The 13,247-nt window shown below is 44.3% G+C and overlaps 1 protein-coding gene and 1 long non-coding RNA gene across 11 annotated transcripts in view; one reads left to right on the forward strand and one right to left on the reverse strand.

Moving 5' to 3' along the window:
• Positions 1–972: 972 nt before the first annotated feature.
• On the reverse strand, positions 973–6,429 carry LOC140908997 (uncharacterized). Of its 6 annotated transcripts, none has more exons than XR_013635564.1 (4): positions 6,169–6,429; positions 3,130–3,258; positions 1,825–1,930; positions 973–1,280 (listed from the first exon to the last, which is right to left on the reverse strand). It is a non-coding gene; the product is annotated as an uncharacterized LOC140908997 (long non-coding RNA). The 6 variants fall into 6 exon arrangements; XR_012158042.2 differs by having other exon boundaries at positions 5,924–6,429; XR_012158045.2 differs by having other exon boundaries at positions 3,130–3,279; positions 5,924–6,429.
• Positions 6,430–6,503: 74 nt separating this feature from the next.
• TRMT11 (tRNA methyltransferase 11) overlaps positions 6,504–13,247 on the forward strand; it is a 63,721-nt gene continuing 56,977 nt past the window's right edge. For all 5 annotated transcript variants that reach the window (XR_012158046.2, XM_073337235.2, XM_073337236.2 and 2 more), the window contains exons 1-2: positions 6,504–6,616; positions 11,552–11,617. Coding sequence is in view for 4 of the 5 variants with exons in the window: in XM_073337235.2 (XP_073193336.2) it covers positions 6,506–6,616; positions 11,552–11,617 (177 nt within the window). In the remaining variant the exon portion in view is untranslated. The remainder of the gene's footprint in view (positions 6,617–11,551; positions 11,618–13,247) is intronic.

The following is a 13,247-nucleotide window of genomic DNA, read 5'->3' on the forward strand; positions in this document are numbered from 1 at the left end:
GTTCGAGGAGAACAGAGACCCACACAAAAATTTAAAATAAATGACGCATAGAGACACTGAAAAGGATAGTGGGAAAGATAGCAAAGACATTTTTCTACACATCAAAAAAATTTGGCTTCCAAAAAATACATAAAGTGGAACACACAACTTGTGAAATCACCAAATGCTCTTGCTGGACTTGCAGAATATTTAAGTAAGAAGCATTTCATTAAGGTGGTAGGTTTTGAATTTTTCAAGTACCTTGTGAAGTTAAGGCTAATTTGCATGTATTTTATTACAATTTCAATATGTGAAAATAATTAAAGTTGTACCATAGGTACAGCTTTTTTTTTTTTTAAATGAAACTGAAGTTTATTAATTCATCTCCAAGCATTTAACTGTGGTTCATTAGCAAGATACCACATTCTGAGATGGGTTTTACTCTGCTTATTTCTAAACTCACTGCTACAAGACCCAGTGCAGACGGGTAGTAATTTTAACTTCAGTTATGCAGAGCTGTAAGAGAAGCCCTCTTGCTTGAGACATTTAGAAGTAAACAAGTCCAGGCTGTGGAGGAAAAGGGCACAGGGATAGATTAGTTGACCCATTACATCATTTCTATCTCCAACTTCTAGGACTCCATGAAAATATTTTTCATCATCTTCATTGGTTTTCCATTCCACCCCTGTGCTGTATAAACCTTTATCAAGCTGACACTTAGATGGTTTATTTTCCTAAATGGAAACATTCATCAGTATTATTCAAGTAAGGTGATGATGACATTGTCATCTTTTCCTTGCCAAAGCATTTCACCTTCAAACTGAACCAGCCCATATTTTCTTGCTCTCAGCAGGATCCCCACTACTTTATTGGAAATAGTCACATATGTTTCAAACAGCTGTCGGAATGTCACTCTTACATTTCCATCTTCTCCTGTCTCACCAATATTTCTCATGATCAAGCATAGCTCTTCCACTTCCTTTCCCACATGTGTGTGGGCATCTTTCCCTCTTTGCTCTGTTTTAGACCCTTCAGGCGGTCTTCCATAGATGGGATCTCCTCTCTGGGGATGCACAGGCTTGCTATCATTGCTGAATGGATTTTGTCTCTGATAATCAATGTGATCTTCTGCCCAGCTCTGCCAGCTTCTCCTCAGGTCACCTACAGCAGTGAGTTGGGTTCTGGTGGCTCCAGCACTCTGCCCTTTGTTTTCCTCCATCTCTCAAGAATGTTTTGTGGCATCCAAGCAGGAGTCAAAGCAATGCACTGCTGGAATAGCAGCTTCCTGTATGCACTCACAGCTGTGGAGGAAAATAGCACTTTACATTCATACAGCTCTTATCTAAAGGTCCTTAAGTACTTATATAAAATACAATAAAAAAATGAAATAATAGTTTCTGGGTCTTTTCATCTTCTTATAAACCCATTCATATCTTGTAGCAGATGTAGCACACAAAGCCCCCCTACCTTCACTTCTTTCAATTGTACAACTGCATGAACTGAGAATAATGGTCCTTACTTGGGCAAAAGTCCGATGGGACTTTTATGGGAGTTTTGCCTGAGTTAGGGCTGGAGGCTTAGGCCAAAGAATACAGCAAAAATCTGGGCATGTCATTATACCTGCACCTAACTCAACAACAATCAAGAACATAGAAGAAACCTAATTAAATAACTGAAGTCACTGAAATAATGTAGGTCAATAAATTAAACATATTAAACTTTAAGTCTGTTACAGGACATACATTTCCTTCAGTTTCCAGACAGAAATACCATATATCCCAGCAGGCTTGGGATCAATACAGTATAGCCTTTGTGAAATAAAAATGCAGTATAATATTTACTTACTTTTTCATGCAATTACACCTTTTATAAAGCGCTCACCCTTTGTAGCACAGACCATACCCAAATAATCTGTTCCGATATTTGTTGACCGGTTCAGTGGAGCTGCCTGCTGACAGACAACAAAACAAACCAGTCATCAAGCAACAGCCCACCAATAAGTGCTAAGGGGTGGGGATTTTCTCTTCTACTTATACACTTAAGGTGGACACACGAACCATGCTTTGAAGATTCCCAGAGCTGATGTTAGTTACTCTTTATAGAAAACATTATTCCCTCATCTGTGATATGCCATACACTGATGCACAGTGTATTAAGAGGGGTTTCAGTGGTCACACAGGCTGAAAAGGAAACGGAATCCCAACAAATTTTGATATCTACAGCTATGCACTTCAGCTAACACTGAAGCAAGTAAGACTAGAGTAGATGGCACTCCCTTAATATGCTTTTGCTGTACAGCAAAGTCACGGATGCCTGCTAAGGAAAATGTGCATTGCAGCACTGCAGTCAAAAGTGTTGCATGTGGGAAATGATATACATGGGCTGTCCTAGATTTCATTTAAAAGAAAAAAGATACATGGAACCAGCTCTTGTGCAGCTATAATTATTTGATATACAGAAAGATAATGTGTAGTTGTACCAATTATAGAGATGGATTAGTCTTTTCTTTATACCAGCCTTATACTTCGGCTGTTAAAATTAACATACTAGGTCCATATAATACAAGAGAAAAGCTGTAGGTGTTTCCCCCCCAGATGGGGTTGGGGTGGATGGATTAATTACTGTTTTTAAATTACAGTAACAAACCCGATCAGTTTGATAACAATGCATGGGAGGATGTATTGTATGTTCTCCTATAACTTAAAAGTTAAAATTTCATGGCAATTTGTCCACGAACGGATTGCAGTGCGGCTTCTAGCAAACTCCGATACAGAAACACTCCATTAATAATAAGTAAGAATGGCATTCCCAAATTGCTCCAGTGCATTGTAATGTGTAAACTTCAATATCAATTATATTGAATTTATGCTCATAATGAAGTATTTCTGGGTGCAAAAAGAATGACTTCACTAAAATGTTTTTACTATAAATGTTTTTGGAATTATGCATAACACAATGGTTATGAAATATATTTCAGAAAAACAACAGCATGAGTTCAATGATTGTTCATCAGAAGTGTTTTGAGGATTTCTCCCACCCCCATTCAAACTCGTGATCATTATAAGATCCCATGACACTTGCTGCAGGAGAAGGGGTGTTAACTCCAGTGTACTGGTCAAATTCCAATTTGGGTAATTACATACTGCTTACCTAAAATTCGCCCCAAAGGCTGAAATGAGGGATTGTTCTTCATTTCCCCTCCTAAAATCAATTATGCAATGTTGTTGGTCTAATATGGCTGTCATATTCCATCCTCAAAACAGCTTCTTTTCAATAGCACTGTGGGGAAATGGTTTATATCTGAAATATAATATACAATCTAAAATTGTTTGTATTCTTTCAAGATCAAACATTCTGTATAAACCATAGCTATTAGATGTGCAGTCACAAGCAGAATTGAGTAGCACATTCATTACAGAGACTCAGCTTGTGCTTTTGTTTGGCGAGTACAGTGAAAATGTGAAAACAAAATTTTATGAGATAATACTAACAACACGTGTATCTGTGTTCACATGTGCATGCAGTTGGTTCATATTTTAAAATACAATAGAAATATAAAAGCTTATCCAGTGCTATTTACATGAGGTGTTTAAAATTTTAAATCCTCCCCCCCTCCCCAAACAAGACTGATTGATTGTTAACTCTCTTAACTCCTGTTTAGAAAACCATATGATTGGAATACAGTGAAGTGTTCAGAGTTCCTGACAACAGAAGGCAACACACTCCACAGATGAGAAAGCATGTGAAGAGAAAATCATCTCTTCAAAGAGGTTAATTTTAAACAATGGAACAGATAACTCCTACTTACAAGATGCCAAGACAGAGACTAAATGGCTAAAAAGGCTCAAATGGGTCAGATTGGAAAAATAAAAGTGGTGACCTTCCACTAATCTCTTCCTATAATCCCAAACTTTTGTCAACAACCCCAGACTAGCTGGATGTTTCTGCTGAAATCATTAGCAGTGAAACAGTTAACAACATTGATAAAAAAATGTGTCAAAATTAGGTTTCAGCTTTAAGATATCAAGACAAAGGGCGATAGCTGACATCTCTCAAAGCTGTTCTGTCTGAAGACTCAGACAGATAGTACTGCCTCAGTTCAAATTTGGAATATTTTCTTTGAGATTACAAGGACTAGACATTTTGAAAGTGAAAGTTTAAATTCTGCAGAAACCAATGAGGTAACCACAGAAGTTCTAGTGTAATGCATCAGCCAGCAGCAACTCTTTCCAACCTCTGAACACAAATATATATAAAGAATGCAGTCCATGGAGTGCTTATAAGTCATGAGCAAGATCTTAAGATCTACAAGGAAAGCTATCATATGACAACAACAAAAAGCTGGAAAACATGAGTTAAGTGTTGAGCTGGTCTAGTGCTAATAAAAGGCTTAGTGAAATCTGGATAAGCTAAACCTTTCAGTCAGCAAAACAGAGACACCAGCCAGTAAGGAATTACAGGAGTAGCAGCCGTGTTAGTCTGTATTCACAAAAAGAAAAGAAGTACTTGTGGCACCTTAGAGACTAACAAATTTATTGGAGCATAAGCTTTCGTGAGCTACAGCTCACTTCATCTGATGCAAGGAAATGCAGTAATCACACCTAGATGTTGGAAGGGGGAACCCAAAACAAAGGAGAACAAATCTTCAAGAAAGTCTGCCTTTTTTGTCCACTGGGTCTTCATGTCTGTCACAATCCTGAGTATCTCTCCATTTTTTCCATCTCCATTCACTTCCCACCCTCACAACTCTATGCAACAGCTACTGTCATCTTTGGTGTGGAAAAACGGATGCAACTCCCTTCAGAAACTAGTTGATGCTTTCTAGATAGAATCTAGATTGTGTCACTCCTTAGTCAGCTCGAGTGGTCAATGGTGAGCAACATGAGGTTCTCCTGCCCTTCAGAGGGGAAAGCCTCTTGCCCTCAAGAGCATTTCCAACCTCTAAGGTAGTATTATTTTGTAACATTTGTATGTCACACCATTGAAGTGAGTAGTGCTGCCCAAAGCATTTAAAGACAGTCCCTTCCACCTAGTGCTGAAAACAGCGGCCAGAATGAGAAAGCTAGGTAAATGGGTGGGAAGTTTTTGTAACAATTCCCTAGAGTACACAGGGCTTAAGAGAGATAGACATTACTTTACTGGATGTGAAATTGGGACCAGAAATGGAAGTCAGGTCTCCTACACTGCAAGAGTACTACCTATAGACCACAGAAGCTGCCAAAACAATCTTGCTTCTAATTGATTCCCAGACCTTTTTTTCCTTGGCAGGTCAGAACTGGAGTGGAGAACAATATATAGGTATAAAGCATCTTCCATATTCAATATATTACAGAGTATTTTACAAAACAATATATAGTGGTAGTGAAACAACTACAGAGACGAGCTTAACAGCAAGAGCTCAAACATAATTTTGGACATTACAACCTGCTTCCCTGAGATGGGGAGAGAAGGCTGTTGGACAGGGCACTAGGCATAACCCATATCTTTTTGAAAAGTGCAGTTGGATCTTTAGGATCTACTTGGACATCCAACCAGGAATAAAAGAGGCAGCTTAGCTTCGTAATTTGTCTTAGACTGTAGGCTCCCTAGGGCATGGCCCATCTTCTTGTTCGGTTTGTCCAGTGCCTAGCACACTGGAGTCCTGGTCTATGACTAAGGCTCCTAGATGCTACCACAATACAATAACAATCTCACATCCGATGAAGTGAGTTGTAGCTCATGAAAGCTTCTGCTCAAATCTGTTAGTCTCTAAGGTACCACAAGTCCTCCTTTTCTTTTTGTGGATACAGACTAACACGGCTGCTACTCTGAAATCTCTATTCTGAAGCTCCTTTTCCAACGCTGTCCTGCAGCAACCGCGTGGCAAGGTCCCATACCATGGCTTGGCACAGTGCGGCCCTGCACGAGTAACATGTCTCTTCCTTGGGTTCAACTGAGTCCTTACCACCTCCTTTGGCCCTTCAGGCCCAAACCCTTCCTTCCCGAGGTTTCCAGTTTCACCCGAGCCAGCCAGCCAGGGAGCTGTGTCAGACCCCCATCAGCCCCAGGCCTCTCTGGAGAGTCTTTTCCACAGGCTTCCTCCTGCCCGGGGCACTGGACTCACAGCCCCACCCCTGGGAGCTCCCCCGGTCAGGGATTTCCCCGCAACGGGGCTGCGCTGAGGTGCAAACAGGCCCCCTCGTTACAGACCCGCTCCGCGGCGCCTCCCCTCGCCCCAGCAGCCTCAGCTGACGGGTGGCTCCCGGGTTAATAGCGGCCCCCCCGTTGGCTTAAAGGAGCCGCGTCACGGGCCGGGGCTCGGGCTCCCCCGCTTCCCGTCAGATTTCCGTTGTGGCGCTGCCGGCTCTTCCCCTGCGCCCGCTGTACGGACGCCGGCCGGCCGGCGGCCGCAGACGAGAGCCCGTAACAGTCCCCAGCGGGGAGCCCCGCTCGCCCTGCCCGGCCCGGCCCCGAGGCGCGGCGGCCTGCCCGAGCCCCGCCCACCCGAGCCCCCCCCGGGCCCCTCCCCCTCCCCCAGCGGCGGCGCATGCGCCGTTGGGCGAAGCAGTTGATGGGCTCCGGCGGGGCCATGGCGCGCGGGTTGCTGCCGCGCTACCTGCTGCTGCTGGCGCAGGAGAACCTGGAGTTCCGGCTGCCGGTGAGAGCCGGGGCGCAGGGGGCGGGGCAGCCCCTGCTGGGCACGTGCCCCCTGCGGGGCAGGAGTTGGGGGGGGGGGGGGGTAGCTCGGCCCTGCAGCGCCATCGGTGTGTGCGAGCGGAGGGGGGCGTGCAAACCTCAGCCCACCCCCAGCCCGCTCCCTCTCTTGCCAGCGGCCCCTGCCCCGCTCGTGGGGCAGGCTCCTTCCTCCCTGTCGCGGGAGGGAGGTTTTGCTGTGACTCTCTTTGGGGACTGTGTCGTCCCTCCCAGCCGGGCATCGAGCTGGCTTGCGTGTGCCCCATGTAGGGTGACCAGACGTCCCGATTTTATAGGGACAGTCCCGATTTGGGGGGGGTCTTTTTCTTATACAGGCTCCTATTACCCCCTCACCCCCGTCCCTATTTTTCACACTTGCTCTCTGGTCACCCGAGCCCCATTGGCTGAGATGGGCCCACAAGCGTGCTTGTTTTTTCTGTATGTGGGTTAGCGGAGGGAATCGCCCCAGCTCTGCCCTGCAGTCATTAAATGTGAACCCTGCAGCAGGGAATGGGGTAGATCCAGCAATGGCTATTAGTCAAGATGGTCCGGGACATAACATCCCCATGCTCTGAGCGTCCCTAAGCCTCTGACTGCCAGATGCTGGGACAGGATGACAGGGGATGGATACTGGGCTGGATGGACCATTGGTCTGACCCAGCATGACTGTTCTTACGTTCTAACAAACATGGAGTATTTACAGAATTACAGATGTACCGTTTCTGTTGGGGTCTTGTCTCCAGAGACATAACTGGTTGCAAAAGCTGAGTAAATATAGTAAATTGGATTGAATTATCCTGCTGAATAGTTTTATCAGGTGTTTGCTTGGTGGGTTTTAGTTATCTGGTGCCTTCTTTCAGGCATAGAAGGTCAGCAGAGTTTCTTGTAAATTTTTTGTGGCTAATCTGCAACTCTCTAAAGTGGAATTTGAGGCCCAAGTTTGTATAATTTAGTATATACTCAATTTCTGTGTCTCTATAGTAAAACTTTAGTTTGTTTTGAGTCTTCTTCAGAAATTATGAGTTTTGTTTTCACATGCTGGTCAGCAAATATCCTATGCATTGCAATATGTTTCTGTCTGGTGTATGTTTCTTTAGGGACCATTTTGCATAGTTGATAGTATGACATCCAGATAGCTTTTTTAAAAATTACTACTTAGTTGTTTAATGGAAGTCCTGTGTTTCAGGATTATTTCATTAGAGTTGGTAGGTCATTGATATAGCTATTGAAAACGTCTGAGTTAAGGTTACATCCCTTATTTATTCCCCTTGCTGGAATGAAGAGTTCAGTTTGTATATTCATTTTTCCCAGGCATTTGGTGGGCCTGAAATATGGATAGCTTTTTATATGCATTTACACTTCAGTCCAGGCTGCCCAGTTGAGTCAAAAGTTCTTACTTGCTTTTTTACATGTTTGTTAACAAGTGTCCATAGGGTAGAGTTCTGGTTAGATCGGGGTGGGCAAACTTTTTGGCCTGAGGGCCATATCGGAGTGGGGAAATTGCATGCAGGGCCATGAATGTCAGGCTGGGGCAGAGGGTTGGGGTGTGGGAGGGAGTGCGGGGTGTGTGAGGGGGTGCAGTGTGCAGGAAGGGGATCAGGGAGGGGGGTTGGGGTACAGGAGGGGCGCACAGTGCGGGAGGGAGCTCAGGGCAGTGGCGCATGGAGAGGTGCGGGGGGCTCAGGGCAGGGGGTTGGGGTGCAGGAGGGTTGTGAGGTGTAGCAGGTGGCTTGGCAGGGGTTTGGGGTGCAGGAGGGAGTGCGGAGTGTGGCATGGGGTTGGGGTGCAGGGTGCAGCAGGGGGCTCAGGGTACGGGATTGGGGTGCAGGAGGTGTTTGGGGTGCAGGCTCCGGCCCAGCGTCGCTTACCTGGAGTGGCTCCGGGGTGCGCAGCAGAGCCTGGCCAGTGAGATCTTTGGGGGAGGTACCCTCAGGTAAAGGCAGCGCAGAGAGCTCTACCCACCCTCCCTCCCCCAGGAGCCGCAGAGACGTGGTGCCGGCCGCTACCCGGAGAGCCACAAGGGTGGTAATCCCGCAGGCTGGGTCCAAAGCCCTGAGGGGCCAGATCTGGCCCACAGGCCATAGTTTTCCCACCCCTGGGTTAGATCATTTCTTAGAATCCATGAGGAATCTCGTTTAATTATGGGTTGTATTGTTTTTTGTCAATGTCTGTATTTTTATTAAAGATGCTAAAGGACAGTTTGGTAATGTTGTTATTGCCATTGCAAATATCTCTGTAGTTGATAAAGTTTGAAGGCATCTCCACTTGTGCATGTTGGGTTAACTAGTGTACCTGGCTATGTCTCAAGGAGGTGTTCAAATTGGAAGCTTAAAACAAATAATTTAAGAAGGTTTTTCCTGGCTATTTTTGCTACAGTGTTGCAATTTTTTGTCTGTGTCAACAGGTTTGAGTTTCTGAGGTTTTGCTTTAGTTCCTGTGTTGTTTTAATGGAGGACTGTAGCTCGATCTCCTTTTTTCCTCATGTAAAGCCATGTGTCCTTGCTACAGTCTTGGGCTGAGAGACTGTGTGAGAGAGGGTGGGGGAGCTCAGTGAATGGTAGATTTGAATTCTGTGTTGGTGGTGGTATTATTGACAGGCAAAGGGATAAGATTTATATAGTCAAATTTTAGGCACACTAACTAGGCAAAGCAACAAAAACAGAGCAAACCCACTGTCTCATAGGGTGTATCTCCACAGGAATAAAAAATCTGTTGCTGGCCTGAGTCAGCTGACTCAGGCTTGTGGGGCTCAGATTCTGGGGCTAAAAAATCACTGTGTAGAAATTCAGACTCTGGCTGGAGGGTGGAAGGTCCCAGAGCTTGGGCTCCAGCCTGAGCATGGACATCTACAGAGCGATTTCTAGCCCCACAAGCCCAAGTCAGCTGACCCAGGCCAGTTGCGGCCATGCCGCGGGTCTTTTAGCCCTGTGTAGACACACCCATAGATGCATATAAAAAGAGTGAGGAGCAAAAAAAACATACATGAATGTATTTTTTAGCTCTACTGAATATATCTTCATTGGCTGTTTCAGGGCACAGTGTGTCTTGTCTTGTCTTCTCTTCAAACTTCTGTACCAGGTAGGATTTTCAGAGGTGGTTAAGGCCGCTTTGAAGTTTGGAATTATGTTTGGAAAGCAGCTAGCATGCTGTGGATGCTATTGGAAACAAATACAGTAAAAGCTGTTATCCAGCACTTTTCCAACTGGAAAGCTCTAGAAACTGGCATTTCGGGAGGGGTTGTGGGGCGCAGGCTCTGGGAGGGAGTTTGGGTGTAGGAGGGGTCTCGGGGCAGGGGTTTGGGGCATGGGAAGGGTTTTGGAGTTCTAGATCAAGGCAGCGTTCACCTCGGGCAGCTCCCCGCAAGCGGCAACATGTCCCTGCTGCTCCTAGGTGGAGGAATGGCCACGGAGGCTCCATGCGCTGCCCCCGCCCCACCCTGATCACTGGCTCTGCCTGTAGGCAGAGACAGCGCATAGAGCTGCTGGCCGCGCTTCTGCCTAGGAGCAGCAGGGACATGTCTGCTTGTGGGGAGCCACCCGAGGTGAGCACTACCCAGATCCGGCACCCCAAATGCCTGCCCCACGCCCCCTCCCATGCCCCAGCCCTGAGCCTCCTCCCGCACCCAAACTCCCTCCCTCTTAGTTAACTGGAATTTTTGACTTACTGGAACCCCCCCATTCCCCCAACATGCCAGATAACAAACCTTTTACTGTAACTCTAAACTCTCCTTTTTAACATTGTCAGGAAATGTCACCAACCCATATGTAGTATCTACTCATGCACCCATGGGGTCCCAGGACTACTGTGATCATACTGAAACAACTAATGCATTTTATTCACCTTGTGCAAGCTGGCGAGTAACTCGCTTTTGGAAAACTCTTAATATCTATAGAAAATAGAAGGGGAAAATGGTCATAATAGCAGTCCTGCTAAAATAGTGGATGACTAGCATTATCCAGTGATTTTTGGTAATACTGAATGACTTCTTCCTTTTTTCTCCCATCCCCATGTAATTCTCTCTCCATAATAAAATGTAGGCATATGTATTCATAAGGATAATTTTGTGAGGCTATAGGTGGTCATTTGTTAGAAAATGAATGAGAAGTTCATCCTTTCAGGATATTTATTGATATGGAGAGATTTCCAAGAGAAGTATCTTGAGAAACAACAGAGACATCAGAGAGTGAAAGCCTATTCTAGTTCATTATACTCTTGTTCCTTAGTACTTAATGGTTGTTCTGGGATCCATAATCTTCATGCTTCAGTTTACAGTCTCTTAAGTTCAGTTACTTTGAAAATGCATCCAATAGAGCATGTTATCAAGATCTCTGTAAGCAGAATGGATTCCTGACATTGTTTTCCTCAGGAGGGACTTTCCTCACTAATAATGCACTTGACTCTTTCTCTGACTAGACCCATTACCCAGAATTTAATTATAGTTGTAGTGATTGTACAACCTTGTTAAATATTAGCAATTTCAGAGAGGTAAGTATAAAAATGAAAAACACGGGAGCTTGATAAAACTATTAGGCTAATTTTAACCTAATCCCATTGTACATTGGATAACTAATCAATGGATTACTACTATGAGAGGGTACTTGTAGGATGTAGTGTCTTAAAAAAAATTGGCTCATTTTGCAAATGGAATATTTAAGTAAAATTTAATTAGTCATTCGCTACCACAGTGTCAGATTTTTCTCCACTCCTAAGATTTTTAATAGTTGGCACCTCCTAGAAATTGATATTGGACATAAGAACTATCATAACATTGTTGTTGAAGTCTCTTTGAAATTTTGTTTCTAGTATAAAGTTATTGTAGATGTAGTATGTGAAATTACGGTATGGGAACAATACTTCTGTTTTCTAAAAAATGTTTTGTCCTACAATGTTTTCACTGTAGGAGATAAAGTCCTTGCTCTCACTTTGTGGTGGACAATTCAGCAGTCAACAAGAAATTCATATAAATGTAAGTTGAGTCCAAATGTTTTACTTGCAAATTTATATATATGGGCTACTTGTGATAGATTGACTTGACTTATGTATTTTCTCTGTATTATCTTTATTCATTTTGAGTTGCTGATCAAATTTCAAAGATGCTTGGGAAAAGAGAGCATTTTCCAAAAACTGTCATTGGTGGAGTTTGTAGCGGCCTTACATTCAATGTCATAGCATTTCTGTGTGTGTTTTTGTGCATGTAACTCAAAAACTTTTGAAATCTGCATCTAGTCAATACCAAAATTTTAGGGAGCACTCTAAACATCAGTGGTCAGAACCCTATCGATTTTGGGGAGAATTTGGAAGACCAAAAGAGGGAAAATGGAGGGCATGTGGGGCTGCTGCTATATTTAGCACAGGTTTCAGAGTAGCAGCCGTGTTAGTCTGTATTTGCAAAAAGAAAAGGAGTACTTGTGCCACGAGTAAGGTGCCACAAGTACTCCATATTTAGCACAGTCACAGCTTCAAGTGTTCTGCAATTGTCTGTAGATCAGACAACTGGTTGATGGCAACCATCAACACTGTCCAGCATAACAATACTCCTACTCATCCTCCCGATAGAGTTCTAAATGTTGACACCCTGAATGACTTATCTCCCAGACAAATAATGGTATCGGGGGAAGAATGGGGGACCCTGCTATAGGACGAGTGGGGGGCACACAGAGCTCCTGGCAGGAAAGAGGAGAATGGGAGACCCAGGAATAAGCGGAGGAGGACACAGAATCCCCAAGTAATAGAGATTGGGGGAACCTTGTATTGGGAAGAGGGCACACAGAACCCCTGCCATGGGGGTATAGAGGTTCACATACAATTTCTGGCATTGAATGGAGGATAATAGGAGATCCTGGTGGGGGAGGAGGGAAATGGGGGGTGACACACAGTCTGAAGTGACTCCCGACCATGAGTGCCAACCTCAGGGCAGACTTTCAAAAAGCAGGGCAGAAACCCCAAACTGATTGTACGTTCTGTAATTAGATTTCACCAGATCAGTAATAAATGTGAACTCCTGAAGCACTGTAACAGTCTTATGATGGAGTCACAGACATTCCCCTTGGGCATTCCAGTCTATCTTGCCACCCAGGCAAGCTGGACTATGTGATAGATCAGGGGTTGGTAACCTTTCAGAAGTGGTGTGCCGAGTCTTCATTTATTCACTTTAATTTATGATGTTAAAACATTACCATAGGTTGCTGACTCCTGTGATAGATGGTAACTTTACACCAAATATAACTAATATTCAGGTTACTTGCAGCCCCAAAGGACCAGTCACTTGCCCCAGGTCAATTGTACTAAATCGCAAATCAAAGTCTTCACGTGCCGGTAATACATTTTAATGTTTTTTAAAAGATCTCTCTCCCTATAAAAGTCTATATATTATGTAGCTAAACTATTGTTATATTGTAAAATAAACAAAGTTTTCAAAATGTTTAAGAAGCGTCATTTAAAATTAAATTAAAATGTTGATTTTATGCCGCCGGCCCGCTCAGCTCGCTGCTGGTCTGGGGTTCCGTTTACCTAGACCAGCAGCAGGCTGAGTGGGGCCTGGGGCCGGGACCCCGGCTGGCAGGGGGCCAGGAGCCAGAACCCCAGACTGGCAGCAG

This window comes from Lepidochelys kempii, chromosome 3 (genome assembly GCF_965140285.1).
Source record: "Lepidochelys kempii isolate rLepKem1 chromosome 3, rLepKem1.hap1, whole genome shotgun sequence".
Classification (NCBI taxonomy): domain Eukaryota; kingdom Metazoa; phylum Chordata; order Testudines; family Cheloniidae; genus Lepidochelys; species Lepidochelys kempii.